Genomic DNA, 17,810 nt, shown 5'->3' on the forward strand with positions numbered 1-17,810 from the left:
AGAAATGAGAACTATATTTTAAAAAAAAATATTTTAAACATTTTAAGAACATTTTAAAATGCGATAACATTTTACTACTCAGAGATTAAACTTTCGCGATGGTTCTCGCTGGATCCCACGCGAGTTTCGTTTTCGAAATCGGCTGTACGTTCGTCGTTGCCGCTGCTGCAGGTTGCACCCCCAAACCACCCAAACCATAGAGAAAGGAATACGTTCATGCCCAAACGCTGCTGCTTTCGCAATGGGGGACGGGCAAAGGAACGGTACTGCGACACCTGTTGCATCTGTCACACGGATTGAATCCTTCAGCGCTTCGCATCGTTTGCACAGGTGACAGCTATAGGAGTGGCCTTTTAAATGCTAGAGGTTGGGAGAAAAAGAACATAACTGAGCGCTGGTGTGTGAACGGTGGCACGAAATGGCAAAGCTCTGATGGTGTTGCAGGAGTCGCGGTACGCGGTATTGCTGAACTTTAGCGTTGTACAAGTTGGCGGCTGGACGTAGCTATATTTATTCAATCGTGTTTTTTACTGTAACAACGTGTCATTATTTTGAGTTATTGGCGGCGCCTCCTTTATTATAATCTCGGGTGCACTTCTGAGGCCTCCGTTTGACGGTTACATATGTGCCCTAATAATCTAACGTCGCAACGAAAAAAGCAGCCCGCGACTCATACAACACCGGTCAGAACCTTGCCCACGAAAAAGCGTATATTATTGGGTTTGAAATTGCCGTTAGCGCATAATTTCATATTAAGCTTTCCGTACAACGGCATTTGCAATGTGATGAGAGAGAGAAAGGGGAGGGGGATCGTGAAGAACGTCATATTCGTATTTGAGGCACAGGGGACGCAGGTTGGGTCGAAAGAGTTTTCCCCATTGGGGAAAGTTAAGTTGATGGGGCCGCTGGGACTATGGGAATGACAGCAGCACGGCGACGCGTGCGCTTTCCGAGAGCCCCAAATTAGCCGTTTTTATATTTTTGCTTCCTTCTTCTGTCGGCATATCGGAGAGGCGTCCTCGATCGCCCCGTATGCTTTCCCCTCTCGCTCATGGCACGAACACTTCCGCGATAACTATAACCAGAGTCGGCTGAACGTTCGCCTCAACTAACTAGGTGCAGCACAACTAGGCCACTGCATACTGTTTGTGTCATTTGGTAAAACAATTTGCGGTATGAATCCATCTCACGATGACTGTCGACGCGTTAATGCGGTATAGCATTGACTCAATATAGCGACTCAAGGTAATTGCCTACTTGGAAACGAGGCATATGTATGAGGCGTGTATACTCCAGCGGGACGACCTTTACCCGCTTCCCTGCTTTATTCCCTACGAACACGGCGCCATCTAGCGCCGCTGCCACGAAGCCTGCGCGTGGCCTCCGAAATGCATGGCGCGCCGCGGTGCGTGCGAATGCTGAGAAACATGTCATGTGGCAACTGCACTTCTCTCTCGCACTTCTTAAGAGTTACTGTGCATGCCTATACAGTAACTCTAGCCTTTCTGGACACGCTGCGCCATCTGGTGGCGCTTTCAAGAAGCCAGCACTTCGTGGAAGGTCTCTAGGTAAAACAAGTTTAGAGAATGTGTTGCGCCTGTCTCCACTTATGGCCCGGCCGTTGCTGCCCATGGTGCAGCTGAGTGTGGCTGCGCACGCCTTGTTCTTGGAGGTCATCTGCGGTGGGTATAAAGATACGTGTGCCGAGGTGGCTAGTGGCTTCGTATGTGCTCCGTTCTTGCATGCCTGTTGTGTTGGAGGTCGCGTAATCTTAAGTTTCGGAGATGCGTGGAAGCTAGATGCAGCACGAAGCGCTCACTCGCCGCTGCTTCCGCTCTTCATCACGCCAGCATTCCGACAGCAAATGGCCACAGTCATCGAGTGAGATTTGTTTTTGTTTGACTGTATGTGCGTGACACCATGCTTGTTAATTTAGTTAACTAGTTAATTTTACTGCAATTATAAACTAAACTACTGACCTTACTCCTATTTATAATGAAACTATTTACCTTACTGTTTGTAATGAAACTACTAACCTTACTTTGTATAGCTATAGCTGTCTAATAAATTGCTATAAGAAACAATACTTTGCCTTTCGGGTGAAACTATGAGGTTTTCTACAGTTTAACAGTTACCTATGTCTAATGCTTACCTCAATTCTATTGGTCTCACCCCATCCCTGTTTTTAAAACGAAGCTTTGTTGTTTTGTTTGCATTTCCACCACTGCTGCTACTGCTGCTGCCTTGCATATCGCGGAGGAGGGGGAGTTGATAGCATGCATAATCTACATGGCAGGAGTGCAGGAAAGGGGAAAGGAGACATAAGAAAGCATGCCTCATTTGGAGTCTATGAGACCTTTTTAACGAGAGCTCCGTGAGCATCGCCACAATGAGGTCAGGGCGACTGCATGTAATTACATGCGAGGCCACCGCAAAAGCATTGCAAAAGCTTGTATGGTGCTACTCGTCGTGAGGGCTGATGCAACAGCATAGCGGACGACCAAGCAAGCTGTAGCGAGTGTCAACACGTTGCAGTGTCCTGATCCCACTTGACCACATACGGTGTCGTCACGACATAGCATCCTACAAGGGTGGAAACTTAGGCGACTTGGTAATATAATCCATGGCAGTGTTTTGCACAGCGCACCAATGGATTTAGGAAGAGCGCTCTTTCTCTTCTGTACTGTCTTTTTTCAAGGAACAACCAGGAACAACATAGTCTTCAAGATCCGAATTTTAAGTCAAGAGGGCACTACTCTATATATGCGGGCCGTGCATTTGGATTATACCCATTACTAATGGCACGTTGAGGCTTGTAACCTTTTTCTAGGAGTCTTAGAAGGGTTTGGGTGCGAGCTAGTTGGTACAGATCATTTATTATCAACAGCGCCAAAAAACAGATGGATAAGGAAAAGCAAAGGACTAGCGCTGACTGCCAACAACATGTTTATTAAAGCCTGCACAAATATACACTTTTCACAATGAGCTGAAGGAGAGAAAGGATGAAAGGGAAGGCGAGTCATTGTGAATCAATTCTTGCCGCTCATGTGTCACAAATGTAGAACTATACAAATGTAAAGTACACAATATGGACACAACTAAGTGCCCCTTCTATAACTTCTTGCGATTGGGAACTTAAGTTCGTTAGAAGTTAATCAGTTTGGAGTATGTCCATATTGTGTATATTACATTTGTATAGTTTTACGTTTGTGATGGAGGTGCAGCAAGAGTTGATTGACGATGGCTCGCCTTCCCTTTCATCCTTTCTCTCTTTCAGCCCGTTGCGAATAGTACATGTTTGTGCAGACTTCAACAAACATGTTGTTGGCAGTCAGCACTGGTCCTGTGCTCTTCCTTGTGTCTGTATTTTTTCGGAGGCTTGGAGATTGACGACCTTCATTTAGCGCAAAAAAAATTATTAGTAAAAAATATGTCATTATTGCTTCAATATTGCTGGCACACGGCAAGTGACTGCGCTAGTGTGTACTTCAAGACAAACACTCGTAGTTTTCCATCTCATGCACCATCGAGGCTGTTTGAGATGCCTAATAGCTGCCAGAGTGCTGTTTGTCACCCCACCGTAGAGTTGCCCTATATGCTAGAACTCTTGACTCCCTTCCCATATTCTTAGAACACCGTATGGAAGTTTCAGCATAACACTAAACCTTGCTATCGCTTTCAAAGCTATGTTAGGCCTAACTGCTCAATTTCAAAGACGTCTCTTTAGTCGACTTAGATGGGTTTGGCATATCTGGGATCTGGCTATCTTGTAACCACTTCCAGAAAAAAAAAAGAAGGTTGGTTTGGCAACTTGTAGATGTCGCATGAATGTGAAAATGTATCAAATGATACCTCTCCATGCTGAGAACACATAGCAATAGTTGGCAATTATGGATATAATCAAAATAAGTAGAATTAGTCGTAAACGGAGTGGGGTGAGAGTGCCTGCATCACTGTCACCATCTACCGTGCCGCCGCCAAGTGCCATGATGATGGTGTGTGGCTCTAGTATATTGAAACAGTTGGACAACCATACAGTGCCCTAGCCAATGCAATATTTGTAGTTAAACAGATGAAGTAAGGTGCAGTCCATTATATGGAGTCACTGCAGACAAACTGCATCTGCATATGTAATGCCCCATGAAACATAATATTGAAAAATAAGAGCACCAAAGAAGATTGGCATGCACAGAAATATGTAGCTATTCCAAACTGTATCTATTCCTTTTCTGCAAATAGCCCTCCACAACTGGTCAAACAATTTTTGGGCCATCCCCACTTCGCCTGCCTGTCACGCACGTAACGAAAACCATTAAAACTCCCCATATGATATGACACATACACAGGGATTATGCATGATTAGACTGAACAAAAGAAAAGCAATTATTATTAATGCTACGCGTTTTTCACCATTAAGCCTCTGCTATTGGTCAAAAGTTTTCGGGCTGCGCCGACTTTGCCTTTCTGTCATGCTACATCAAAAAAAAAAATATCAAGAACACACCATGTCAGTAAAGTGATGTGTGCACATTAAAGATGCATTAATACGCCTAACAAAAGTTGATTTTTTTCTGAACAGTCGGAGACTGCTCCGTTCCAAAAGAAATAGAAGATTGCTGCCCTCCGATCACTCTGGCACTGGTTACTCGGAGCTGCCAGGTAGAATGGATTTCTTTGCGCATAATTTAAACTATTGCATGGCAATAAATTGTTGTCGAGCCCTTTGGGCAACTATATATAACATTGCTCTGCCAATTCTTCGCTGAGGATCCATTTTAGCAACATCTTTAACATTCCGTTGCATGCTGCCGCAATTTTCGAGCAGCCACCGCAAGCTAAGCAAGTGGAAGCAGGCCAGTCACAGACGCCGGCAACACCCTCATTTGGTTATATACTTTCACTGCGCTAGCTCGGCTCTACCAAAGCTCTCTTCACTTCTGCATGCTTTTCGCCTCTTGTCAGCCAATTAGTAGATTTTTTTAAAACTGTCAAGGTAGGCAATGCTAATTGCTTTCAAAGCAGAGCGACGTACTACAAACTACAAAATCATTTCATTAGGTGTTGAAACAACTCGACGAGCACCTCCCCCCCTCCCTCCCCCATGCTTGCGTTGGCGGTTACATAAATTCGTCATCAGGAGATTGGACTAAAAACAGATTGGAATAGTTTTACACAATAGGGCCCCATGTTCCACGCACGCACACAATTGTCACGCAGCCATCACAACCACACAATGTTCCACATGTGCACACAGCACTGCTATAACCACGTTTTCATCCACCATTTGCACGGCCTCTTTTTGGTTGTGGACAATATGCCGGTGATGTCACTGGCCACGTACATCTAACTAGAAGGTTAGCACCCTCTGCCAGATGACAAAAGTGAGTCCAGTAAGAGTTCAGAGGGTGGGTTGGAGAAGCTGGTTATATTAACTAAATTGCCAGAGAAGCAGGGAGAACGAAGAGCCGCCAGCCGCTGGTCGCGCGAGTGCATCACGTGTTTTGAAAAAGCCATAAACACTCCGGCCTAATAGGCTAGCGTGCCAAATGCTAAAAAAGAAAGAGTCACAACACGTGGCGACGCTAAACAAGACAACGTCGATGTATTCGAGCATGAAATAGGATACTAAAGGCACAAAATGAATGAATATGAACACGGAAGAGAGACAAAAGAGATAGATAAACAATTTTTAATCACTGAATCACTTAAACCACCGTGTACATCCACCTTGTCTTCTTTAGCATCGACATTTGGCTGATCCATTATTTTTTTGTCAAAGCAGCTGCCTGTACTTTATTGCTGCTGAAACCTTGAAGCTGAGTGCAAGCGAAACAGTACAAATATTGTGCCAGCAGCCACACCACACACGAATGCAGTCCAAGCTGCCCTCTTTATTTTTTTATTTTATTGCGATAGCAATTATACGAAGGTGTGCTGCCATCAGCATTGCCGTGCTGTCTCGCTATCGATGGTGCATGCGCCACTGGCATGCGGAGGGTTAAAGGCATAGTTTCTCACAATATAACCAGTTATAATAAACTCTATGGTAAGAGGGTTTCCAGAGATGCGGGGTGCATTTCAGAAACATTTGACTGCAAAAACGACGAGGCAGAGTAGACATGCTGTTAACGCACTGCACAATCAATTTGTGGCCAATCCCCCAGAGTGGGCTGCACCAGGTCACTGAGGAACAACAGCAATTCGATCAATGGCAGAGCCAGAACAGCATTCTGCCTTCTGGTACTGACATGAGCTTTGTGCGGATTTATACTATAAGTACACTAGCATTACTGCTGAGCTGCTGTGTGTTCGCAGTGGCCTGCGCGGAATGAACAGTAAACATCAAGCTAACATTATCTAATATTTCGCTGGGTGCTGACTATGGCTGATGGTTTCCAGTCAGTCTATCACGTGCGCTATCAGTGTGCGACACGCACCTCCTTCAATACTGTGGTATAAAACAGCGGTGAGATTCCTGGTAGCTGCCAGAGCACTGTTCCTTCTGCCCAGCAGCAGTTGCCTTGTGTGCTGTGTCTTGCATGCTGTACCCACATTTGTTTAGAACACCATCTGCGGAGTTTGTGCACAATGCTAAATCTTACTATCACTGTCATTGCTTCGCCATTTGAGCAAAACTGCCAAATTTGTATCATCATGGAAGTGATATATTGAGCCACAAGTGGGAGGTGGAATGAGAACAGCATCCCTTCGAAGTGTGGGTAGACAAAGACAAGAATACAGATGGTTAAATTGTTTGCTCTCAGGATGCATGTGCGTCGTTTGCGTCAGACCTATTTAACAACAAATCACCTCCACCAATAGTATATAAGCTGAACTTGCTCGCCATGAAGGCAACTTTGAGATATTTGCTGGCCTGTTTCTTGCTTGGGAGACGTTTGTATCATTTTATAATTTTCTGGGTGCATTTATGATGATGCAAAGCATACATCTGGTGCATCCATGGGCACAATGTTATCCAGACAAATCTGGATATCCACTGCACAATTTCTAGTGGCCATACTCAATGTCTGCAATCCACACAGTCCTGTATATATATGCTAGATTGGTGGTCATCTGAGGTGCGCAAGTATCTATAATTCATTTAGCAATACCTCTTGCTCGCAGCAATTTTTTGCCTGTTTATGGTATATTCACGATTTCCCAGGATGAGAGGAGGGGGTTGGAGGAGGGAGAGTAGAGAACATTGTTGGGTGGTCGGGGTGTACAAGGAGGTTAGGAGGGGTGTATAAACCACTGAAAATTCAGAAACATTGATTCTCTTTAGGTTAATCCTCATATTTTATTTCAAACTGGGACGTTAGCCACAGCTTAACCCTTGAAGGGCATATAAATACCTAGAAAAAGTTTTATTTTCTCACATCAAGAATAAGCATAATCAACAAAAAGAAAATATTTTGCAGTAATTTTTCCCCAATAGAGGAAAAACCCCCGGCAGGAAACTGCAAGTGGGCTTCACCCCAAGCCACCGAAGGCTTTGTTTTCAATTTGTACAGACAGCTCTCTCATCATCATTTCACTTGCTTTACATCACATGTGCGACACCACTGCAGCTGGACATCTTGCATCAGCCTGTCTCCTTTAAACTTGTTTTCAAAAGACAGTGAGTCACATGCCAAACTTCTTCCTCATCCAGTGTTCCTGCTCTAAACCAACAAATGACTGCTGCTGCCTGTCATTCAGTGTTGGCCAAGACATTGAGCCGGAAACTTCATACTCAGTACTAAAACTCGGCAAGAAAAAAATGTTATTCTGGTATGTTGCCTGTAGGCAACGCTTGTCAATTAAGAGTCATAAACTAGCCCCCTTCACTGTCTTGTTAAAAATGGGCAAGTATATAATATAAACCATGCATATAGCTAACTTTGATCTCCAGTTTGCAAACAGCAATTCTTGTTCTAGGCAACATGTTTGATTGCATGCATAGTGTGTACAAGTGCCGACGAATCTAGCCTTAAATATGTACCACAAAAGCCAGCCTCCTAAATTGCACTTTTTCTTGCAAATCTTTTTGTAGTATAAAGGCAATACAAATAAAAAAAAAACAAGTAAAACAAGAAAATCAAATACAGTAATCTAAAAAGTGCACTTTTCCTATAATTTGCTTATTTACCAGCAGCATAAATGAATTCTAGAGTTTTGCATGCCAAAGCCACGATTTGATTATAAGTCACGCTGTAGTGGGAACTACAGATTAATTTTGACCACCAGGGGATCTTTAACATGCCTCCACCAGCAGCGTAAAACTAAGGCATGCACTCGTGTGCATCTTCTGTCTGAAGTATTAAATTATGTTCTAACTCTGCTAAACCCACATGCTTCTGATATGCACAACGTTTAAAGAAGTGTGCATGGTAATTGAGGACACTGCAAAACAGAAAGTTGCTGTTTGAAGTCCACATTCAAAAGGTCAACTCACTCTGTCAACAAGCATATACATTTTTTCATGTCACTGGTTTTAATTTGCTCATTTAGGGAGGACTGGAAAATTGGAAAATGCATTCGGGTGAGAAAATTTAACACTAAGCCTTAATATTATGAGCATAACAGCAGCTGTGCCGAAAAGTGGCCAGGTGACAGCCCTATTCACACCACTCACTCCACCAAATGTCTAAACACCAGACAGAGATTATGCCATCTGCACTTTTCAAAGACATGAGATTTCATTCTAGCCAGCAGTGTGACAAACTCAATGAATAGTGCTGACTTTATTTCAAAATAACCATGTTTATGTCTGTTCACAGCCAATGCCTTTCGGATGCTGAAAATGCTGCCATTTTCGGAAAATGCAACAACCCAAATGGTCATGGTCACAACTATAAACGTAAGTGCTTCGTTTGACATTGTGCACTAGAGCTTGGATTCAACAGCAGTGTGCAATGCAAACAAGTGTGTTTCAGGTTAATCACAGGGTATGTCTCATTTCAGTGGAGGTTACAGTCACCGGCCCTGTAAGTGGTGTACATATTTTCATGGTTGATGAAGCATGTTGGCTAAGAATTGTTCTGGTTTCACTTCACCTCAACAGGTAGACAGAGACACAGGAATGGTAATTAACATCACAGACCTCAAGAAGTACATACAGGTCAGCCTCCTTAACATTTGTACTCTCTTTGTTGTGTTACCTTTAGATGCAACTAAGGGTAAAAGGTGAACTTCCTTTGTCATCGTCATCCATTTGTGTGCTGCTTACAATGGTTCACTGCAAACTTGGACACTCTTCCATCGTATGTTTTGTGCTGTAGGTCACTCGTCATATGAGACAAATTATTAGTCTGAATTTCATCTTGTTGAAATTCATCTGATACCTGTCCCTCACTATCTACAACCCTGGAAGAACACAGTTGTTAGTGCAGAAGGAGAATAGGCATAAACACGTGACAAGTTATCAGAAGATTTGCCGACAAGCAGATGCAAACTAGCAAGAGCTTTACAGAACATAAGGTTATATACAGCTGAAAAAAAAAAGAGAAAGTAAGCTCATGGTCAACAGTAAGTTGCAGTTTCAAAGCAGAATACATTATAATGTGTGGAAGTGAGAAAGCTCCAGCAGAAACTTGTGCATGCACCATCCATGTCTGCAATATCTGTGAAAAATTTTAATTTTTTAGCGTATAGACAAACTGCATGGTTGTAAACAAAGGGGCAACTGCGATGCATATTGTTCAGTAGAAAAATGCCTAGCTTAAAGCTCGGCAAAGGTGTAGAGAAAAAAATCAGATCACTAGGCAGGTTCTCTGCATCACTGCTATGTACTGCTCTGAAAAGCAACCTTCAGCAGAAAGTTACTGAGAACTTTTCCTTTAATATTTGTTATGCCCTCAGAAGAAGCTCCCACCAGTGCAATTTCTAACGCTACTACAGTTGTACTCATGAGCACATGCTCAAAGATCATTCATTGGGTACAGCTGTCTCATTTGCAGTGAACGAGGGCGATAACGTAAAACTATTCCAAACTTTTCTATTCCAATTCTGCAATCAACCCTTCCCTATTGGTGAAAAACTTTTTTGGAGCACCCCCACTTCACGCGTCTGTCACGCAATGTCACGAAAACCATGATAGCTCTCCATCTGATATGACGTGTACACATTGATTATGCGTGATTTGACCAACCAAAATAAAAATGGTTATTTCTGTTTCGACGCCTTTTCGCCATTAGCCCTCGCTTATTGGTCAAAATTTTTCGGGCTGCACCCACTTCACCTGCCTGTCACGCGACGTCACAAAGCCGCATGAACTCACCACGTCAAAGTGACGTGTATGCGTTAAAGATGCATTAATATGCCGAACAAAACTGAATTTTCTTCTGAATAGCCGCAGGCTGCCCCGTTCCGAAAAGAATAAAAGATGGCTCAGGCACCGGCTACTCGCACCTGCCAGAGAGCATGGGTTTATTTGCATATAATAAAACCTTTTGCGTGGCCGTGTAACAGTTTCGAGCACTTTCGGCACGCTTATGACCTCGTTCTGCCAACTCTTCTTTGCTGAGGATCTGTTTTAGCGTCATTCTTAAGCTTCCGTTGCATGCCGCCACGATGTTCAACCAGCCACTGCCAGCTAAGTAAGGGAAAGCGGACCAATCGCAGATGCCGGCTCCACCCTCTTCATGTCATTATCGATTTTCAGTGCAGTGGCTCGGCCCCATCGAATCCCTCTCCACTTGAGCGTGCTCCTCGCCTCTTGTCAGCCAATTAGATAAGACAAGCCACTCAGTGTAGGCAATGTTATTCGTTTTTCAAGCAAACAAAAGTGACCTCCTATGAACGAGGAGAGCGTTTGATTGGTCTGTTCAGACAACCCTGCAGGTCACCACCCGATGCTTGCGTCGATGGTTATGCAAATATGACGTCAGGAGATTGGAATAAAAACATATTGGAATAGTTTTACGTTATAGGGCCCCTATTCTGAAATTGAAGGCAGCCCTGTCACGTGTTTGTCTCGCGTCCTTTAGCTTGTCTATAAGAGCAACAGACAAGTCTTGTCTAAATCAGACAACGTATATATATATATAAATGCAGAGGACCTAGTTATATGTCACCCATCAAACATCAGACAGCTATTTTACTTGAGCCAATTAAACACTAATGTGGTGAATGAAGCAAGTTCATGCATGAGCACTATTGCTTAGTCAACACTACTTTCAATGCAATACCTAAACAGCCATCTGAGTACCAAAGTTAGCTTGCCAAATGCATACTATATTACTTCAAGTCAGCATAACCTGACATATTTCAAGCTCTATTACAACAGTCCACAGTAAACCCTCTGTTTGAAATTTTACGCAGTAGTGTTACTGCCTGGTTTGTTTAAATTACCTGCATGCATTGTGTACCTGCAATAACAGCACATGGTGCAGTCCATAATATTACTCCATACCAACAAGTGACCATGTACATTGTCTCAACATACTATATGGCGCTTACAGAGTGAAGTGATGGATGCTCTTGATCACAAGAATCTTGACAAGGATGTGCCATATTTTGAAAAAGCAGTCAGGTAAGAACCAACATAATTCAGTCCATTGCTTACAGTCAGTGTAAAAACCTGATTGCAGAAACTATTCAGGTCACAGATTCACTCTTCCTTTGTTCTTCTACAACTTAAGAGTACGCAGTGTCATGCCCCTAAAAGAGAAGGTCATGCATATAATTGTGGGCCAGTATAAATGCACAACATTGCATGCTCCTTTTGCCACATCTGACTGGTTGCATTAGAGTGTTCTGGCTGTGCTATAAAGGACATAAGAGAAAGCCTTAAATCTGTATTACTAGAATAGTGGAAATTAGGAGGTATAGCAGCGATAATTTGGCTTCATTCTTACCATTGTAGCCTGCTTAAGCTCACACTAAGGCTTGTTTGCCATATTATGCAACATTTGTAGTACAAGTGCTCTGAAATGGCCAGTCAAATGTGCCTTTAAGTGCTTTCCAAAAAGTCAACTGCGTCCTAGAAAACAGCTGCGCTGTCGTGTCCTGTAATCTTGCTGGTGACATTTTTTTTTTTTTTTTTTTTTTTTGCAGCACAACAGAAAACGTAGCAGTGTTTGTGTGGCAGCAGCTGTCCAAGGTACTTCCCAGGAAGCTGCAGCTTCGTGTACGGTTGCACGAAACTGACAAGAACGTAGTTACATATGAAGGACTGTGAAGCTGTCAGCGCACTTGTGTCGTGCTGCATACCTATTTGCTGGCATGGCTGCCATGGATGGAAATAGTTTCATGCCAGAGCATTGGGAGCATGAGAACTCCATATACCCGCCATTATACTGGAATTCCGCTGGTCACATGTTTCCGCTGAATTCCGCTGGTCACATGTTTGGTCACACATTTAGCTCAATAGGCAGTGCTACACCCAATGTTTCCTATGGCAGAGGCCAGGAGCAAAATAATAAATTACAAACGAAACAGTGTTGGTGACATCACTTCCTTTTGCAAAGGATGAAAGGGTGGTTTGTGCCGCACCGTCCATGCTGCAAATTACTCTGCTGGTTTTGCTGTTATGCACCTACTGTAGGTTTGTTTGTGAGATTTTTTCAAGTTTATTCACATTGCCATAGAGCATGAAAATCAAGCACACCTCAAGCTACTTAGGAGCATTAAAAATGAATTACATTTATGCACATAACAATGAACCAGTACAAACAGCTAAGTATATATGTGCTGAAACATCAGACCTCAACATTCTATTATGCTTGTTGCTCTCACGCACCGTATTACTTTGTTTACGTGCAAGGCTACAGACCAATTTTGTCAAACAACCATCAACTGTGAAGCAGAACGATTCCACGAGAGATTGAACATGCGTGTCTGCTTGGTATATTTGTTTTGTCTGGTTTTTTTATATATCATGTAGGAATGTTCGAACTGCACAGAACCAAAAATTTTATTCCTGAGAAGCGTTCCCAGCAAGCCCCAAAAAATACTTGAAGGTGGCGACATGAGCACCCTTCTGTTACTTCCTGCAATATTTTCCGATTTCACGGCCAAATTAAATGCAAACTAAAAACGTGTCGCAAAAACTCCTCTACTCATTTTAATAAACTTCACAGTAAATTAGTTCCATGCGTTCTTTTTTACGCTGTCTGCAAAGGAAAATATTTTAAAAATTTCTAAACATGGTCCAAATAAAAGAAAGATTTGTAACTTTGATGCGTCTTGGTGCATTTTCTATTTTACACGGGAACTTGAAAAATGTGTAAGATATAGAAAGCTCTCTTTGCAACATTTATGCAAACATGATCTTCCTGCATGAAACACAAGAGAAGAAAAATATAGTTAAATAAACAAGCTTTTTCAAAAAAATAAATTTCAAAAAAAAATAATTAAAGATAAATGTTGGACGGAAGTCCGCTTACGTCAGGCAAAATGTGGGTGTGATAATGTGTTTCCTCATTTGCTTTATTCACAAAATATAATGGGCCAAAATGGCCCATGTTGAGGGTGCCGGCTTTAGTGCCGCAATGACTCTTTTCACTTTGTTAAAAGAAAAGGCAACGGTTGCCACAAATGAAGGAAGGTTTACCTTGGCTTTTTATTGTGGCAAGAACAGAGAATCTGTTTTCTGGGATGCAAGAGAGAACCAACTCGACACTACTCGAAGAAATTTATTGCGTGTGCTTTGCAATTAACATTAAAAAGGTCTAATCACCAAGTCAGCTGGCTAGCGGCAGTTCTTGCAACGGACAGCGCATGTCCGCTTGACAGATTGCGAGCACACACCCACACATGACATGACTGAATTCCCGGCACGCGCCAGTGACAACCACTCCACTGACTTCTGCTGACGGTGCTCCTTGATGGCTGCAGCAGGCGCATGAAGCAGGGACACATTCTTGAGGTTGCCGCTAAGTTGGGAGACCCTCTCATGTGCCGATTGAATGGAGGGGGCGCTTCCAGACCGCAGGTTATGCAGGGAAGCTTGGTGTTTAAGGAGCTCATCCACACCATCACAGGCATTCTTCCCATGCCCTTGGAATGGCACAACTCATACAGTTAGTACCTATTTTTAACATTGCTTGCTGCACCATCGCTGGCGTATGTTACATGACAGTAGACGGGTGCTTTATCATCTAACGCTTCGTGCACTCTACCTAGGGTGTAGCAGGCCTGCACTGTGTTGTGATGCATGTCGGCACTTGTGAGAGCAAAGCTGTGTGTTGCTTTGCTTGTTGTGGCGACACAGGTGGAAATAGATATTTGTTTCATGTGCCAATGGTACGATTGTGTTTGATTTGAGAGAAGAGCTGTCCAGTTTTCTGCAAAATCAAAATGCAGAACAATGCTTTCGCACTGCTTGCACTTCTTTGCCTCATGAATAGCCGTGGCTTGAGTGTGGCATACGTATTTGTGAGGAATCAATTTGGTCACCCATTTGCTGAGCTCTTTCACAAAATGGGTTGGAGATGACGTCTTGATCAAGTCACTGCTTTCCCAAACAGCAAATGTGACCTCATCCTCGTCGACCATTCCCAGACTGGCCAAAGTGAGGCTTTCACTCCATGGGCAGCACTTGCATTCACCTAACATAAGATCTGTGGTTGGGGAGCTGCGAAGGCACAATGCTATCGTGCCTTCCAATGAGATTTCCATGCTGGTTACGTTCTCAAGCACGGAGACACAAAGGTTAGCATTAGCACAATAGACGCAAACGCAAACCTCTTGCTGTGGTGCGAGCAGCACCTATTTTGGACGCATGCTGTAAACTTTGACAGGGCTATGGCACTTTCGCAGTGAGCTGCTTTGAACATCTGGAACATCTCGCGGATAGAACGTGTCATAAACTGCTTTGAGCCGTACTCTCTGTGGCTGTTCATTATAACTGACACAACGTCCTTCTTATTTGTGCTCTGCCGAGAGCACCCAAGTTCGTCCTTGGTGAAGTAGTCCAGTGCAGCTTGTACATCCGATGGGCTTAACCTCGACCTCGTCTACGGTCAAAATCTGACCACATTCTATGCTTCTCGTGCCAATTTCGAGCCTTTCCTAGAATGTACGTTGCGACAGCTGGGATTGCCTCTTGAATGCATTTGTTTTCAACTTCTGGTGGCACGATGGTTAGGAGACGGAGGCTCTCTCAATAGGACCTTGAAGCCTTGTACACTTGCTTCAAGCTACTTAAGCAGCCAGCACATGCACGGCATTCTGTCACAGATGGTTCAGGTGTACTGATGCTTCCATATACGGCGCTTAAAGTTGAGCATATTCTTGTCACCATGTCGCTTTCAATCTTGGCCCATTTTCTCTTTCCGTAAGGCCATCGGCTGTTTGTCAATGGAAGATGGTGGCTTCAATGGTGAAACACCAGAAGAAATGTGTACGTACCTGTTCAAGTCGTCATTCACTTCTTCCTGAAGGAATGCCTTGTCTGCTTCATCGCGGGTGGCCCTAGATGAAGACAGGATTTCCTTGAGGCCCATAAAGCAGTGCTGGCAGACCTTGTAGGTGTTGCGAACATCCTCAGCCTCTTGCAGTAGCTTCAGCAGGAAGGCAACATCCAAAACGCTTACGCAACAAAAAAATTTTTTTTCTTAGCAATCTTCTTCTGAATGCGTAAATAATCGCCGCAGAATACTCGGACCGAGCTATCAGCCACATGCATCGCGTGTATACTGAACAGCTAGACCAAGTCGAAACGTTTGTACTGAACAGCACCGCACTTTTTCTGTCACTTTTGTGGGGATGCGCGACTCTCGCGCGTCCCCTGATGTTTTTCCCGCATAGCGCATCCCCTGATATGCTGTTTTCCCGCACGGCTCCCGTGGCCTGGCGCCCGCGGCGTGGTACAAGCGCGGTGCGAGAGATGTCGCGACCGTCGCGCCGCTGCGGGGTTACTTGGGCGCCGAAAGGGAAGGCGCTGGGTCTCTTGGGTTGGAGACAGCAAGCAGCACGGACGTGCCGTGCCGCGGGTGGAGCGACCCTTTTTCCCGGTGGGTCGGGCGCACGGGTGGACGTCCCACGCGCGCGCGGCGACCCATGCTTCTGCGAGACCGCCTCGCGTGGCGGCCTTCGAGCGCGCCTCCGTTGGCGTGACCGAACACGCGAACGACCAGGCGTTGGGATCCAGCATGGGGCGAACATATTCGCTCGCTCGCGGCGAGTCGGACTTCTAGATTTGTCGCGCGCCCATCGGCATGTTTTGTGGATAGCCACTCGGCTAGCAGCCATTGATCTATGAAAGGTGCAATAAATGCCCTTGTGATTGTTTGCACTACTGTGTTGTCGTTCCTTTGTCCCAAGAGTACGGAGGAGAACCCCCGTATCTCCCACACTTTTTCTGCGCCGCTGTCATGACTGAGCCTCCAGAATGCCTCACGGTTTCATGTTTTATGAACAAGGCGATCTAAAGCTTTTCACTGTGAAAACATATGGACAACGCTCGTTATCGAAGGACAATGTCCGTCTAGCACCATCAGTGACATCTGCTGTTCTCAGCGTGGGGAAGTGCGTCAGCAAGGTGCTGCTTTAGCAGCCTTTGGTTCAGTCATGCCGCACTGCACTTTTTCGGGTAGCTGAAATGCAGAGGTGAAGGTGGAGGTAAGGCAGGAAGATGTTATCTGTGAGCGACATGGAAAATGTGATAACTAGAAATGAAATAAACGGCTCAGGCAATGACTCGGATAAGTTTTTATGAAAGGCACAGCGTGTCGGAGGTGCTTTAGCGGAGGTGCTAAAGAAGGTTCCAGTACCAATTGCAGATGGGGGATGGAGAGCAGGCAGTGAAGTAGCACCTCCATACTGGCGCACCTGCTGATTATGGAAGCACTCCCTCACTCATGGATTAGCTTGCCTTGACACCGCATACAGGTAATTTACTGTGTGCACCAGGCAGGTTTTTGCAAGGTCAGCCACAACATGCACTCGCGGTGTGTCGCATGCTGTTGACAAGCTAATAATGGAGGCTTAAGTGCGATGCCCACAGAGGTTGTAGGCTGGAAACTCGGTATGCGTTAGCACTTTATAGGGCAGCATCGTGCCACTCCCACACACGCTAGACACAAATAAAATCTGACAATACACTTTTGTTGAAAACAACCTGCCAGATCGAACTTATGAAGCAGCAAAGAAATTAGAGCTAGATATACGAGAGTGCAAACTGACAGAGAACCAGCAAAGGTACTGGAGCCAGCACACTCAACATGGGTCACTTTTGCCCGTTATACTTTGCAAATAAAGCAAATGAAGAAACATTATTGCACCCACGTTTTGCCCGACATAAGCGGACTTCCATCCAAAATTTTTTAGAGAATTGGAAACGGAGTTTTTATTTTTTTAACATGAGTTTCCTTGAAAAAAACCTGTTTATTGAACTGTTTTTTTCTTGTGTTTCATGTAGGAAGGTCATATTGAATGTTGCAAAGAGAACGTTCTATGACACATTTTTCAAGTTTGCGTAAAATAGAAAACGCGCCAAGACGCATCGAAGTTAAAAAAAATTCTATTTGGGCCTTGTTAGGAATTTTATTATTTTTTCCATTTGTGGACAGCATAAAAAAAAGCACGGAGGTAATTTACTGTGAAATGTATTAAAATGAGCAGAAAGTTTTTCGACACAACATCTTTAGTTTGCATTTATTTCAGCCATGAAATCGGAAAATAATGTGGCAAGTAACAGAAGGACACTTGCGCCGCCACCTTCAAATATTTTTTTTTGGCTTGCTGGGAACACTTTTCGGCAACAATATTTTCGATTCCGTGCAGTTTGAATATTCCTACATTACATATAAAACAAAAATATCAAGCTGACATGCATGTTCAATATCTCCTGGAATCGCCCAGCATTGACAGCATGCAGTGAT

The 17,810-nt window shown here is 44.0% G+C and overlaps 1 protein-coding gene across 3 annotated transcripts; it reads left to right on the plus strand.

Moving 5' to 3' along the window:
* Positions 1 to 136: 136 nt before the first annotated feature.
* On the plus strand, positions 137 to 13,162 carry pr (6-pyruvoyl tetrahydrobiopterin synthase purple). 3 transcript variants are annotated; one of them, XM_055077073.2, is made up of 7 exons: positions 137 to 330; positions 4,580 to 4,659; positions 8,763 to 8,842; positions 8,919 to 8,969; positions 9,047 to 9,103; positions 11,445 to 11,515; positions 12,040 to 13,162. In XM_055077073.2, exons 1-7 carry the CDS (start codon positions 242 to 244, stop codon positions 12,161 to 12,163), a joined length of 552 nt encoding a protein of 183 aa, XP_054933048.1. In that variant the 5' UTR covers positions 137 to 241; the 3' UTR covers positions 12,164 to 13,162. The 3 variants fall into 3 exon arrangements, with proteins under 3 accessions (XP_054933048.1, XP_054933049.1, XP_050045129.1); XM_055077074.2 differs by lacking the exon at positions 8,919 to 8,969 and having other exon boundaries at positions 140 to 330; XM_050189172.2 differs by lacking the exon at positions 4,580 to 4,659 and having other exon boundaries at positions 147 to 330; positions 8,947 to 8,969.
* Positions 13,163 to 17,810: the final 4,648 nt, after the last annotated feature.

Source organism: Dermacentor andersoni, chromosome 2, assembly GCF_023375885.2.
Source record: "Dermacentor andersoni chromosome 2, qqDerAnde1_hic_scaffold, whole genome shotgun sequence".
NCBI lineage: Eukaryota > Metazoa > Arthropoda > Arachnida > Ixodida > Ixodidae > Dermacentor > Dermacentor andersoni.

Coding starts and splice junctions, on each gene's coding strand:
- pr (XM_055077073.2), top strand. CDS start 242: ATGGGGGACGGGCAAAGGAACGGTACTGCGACACCTGTTGCATCTGTC. Junction 8,843..8,918: donor TCATGGTCACAACTATAAAC/GTAAGTGCTTCG, acceptor AGTGTGTTTCAG/GTTAATCACAGGGTATGTCT. Junction 11,516..12,039: donor TATTTTGAAAAAGCAGTCAG/GTAAGAACCAAC, acceptor TTTTTTTTGCAG/CACAACAGAAAACGTAGCAG.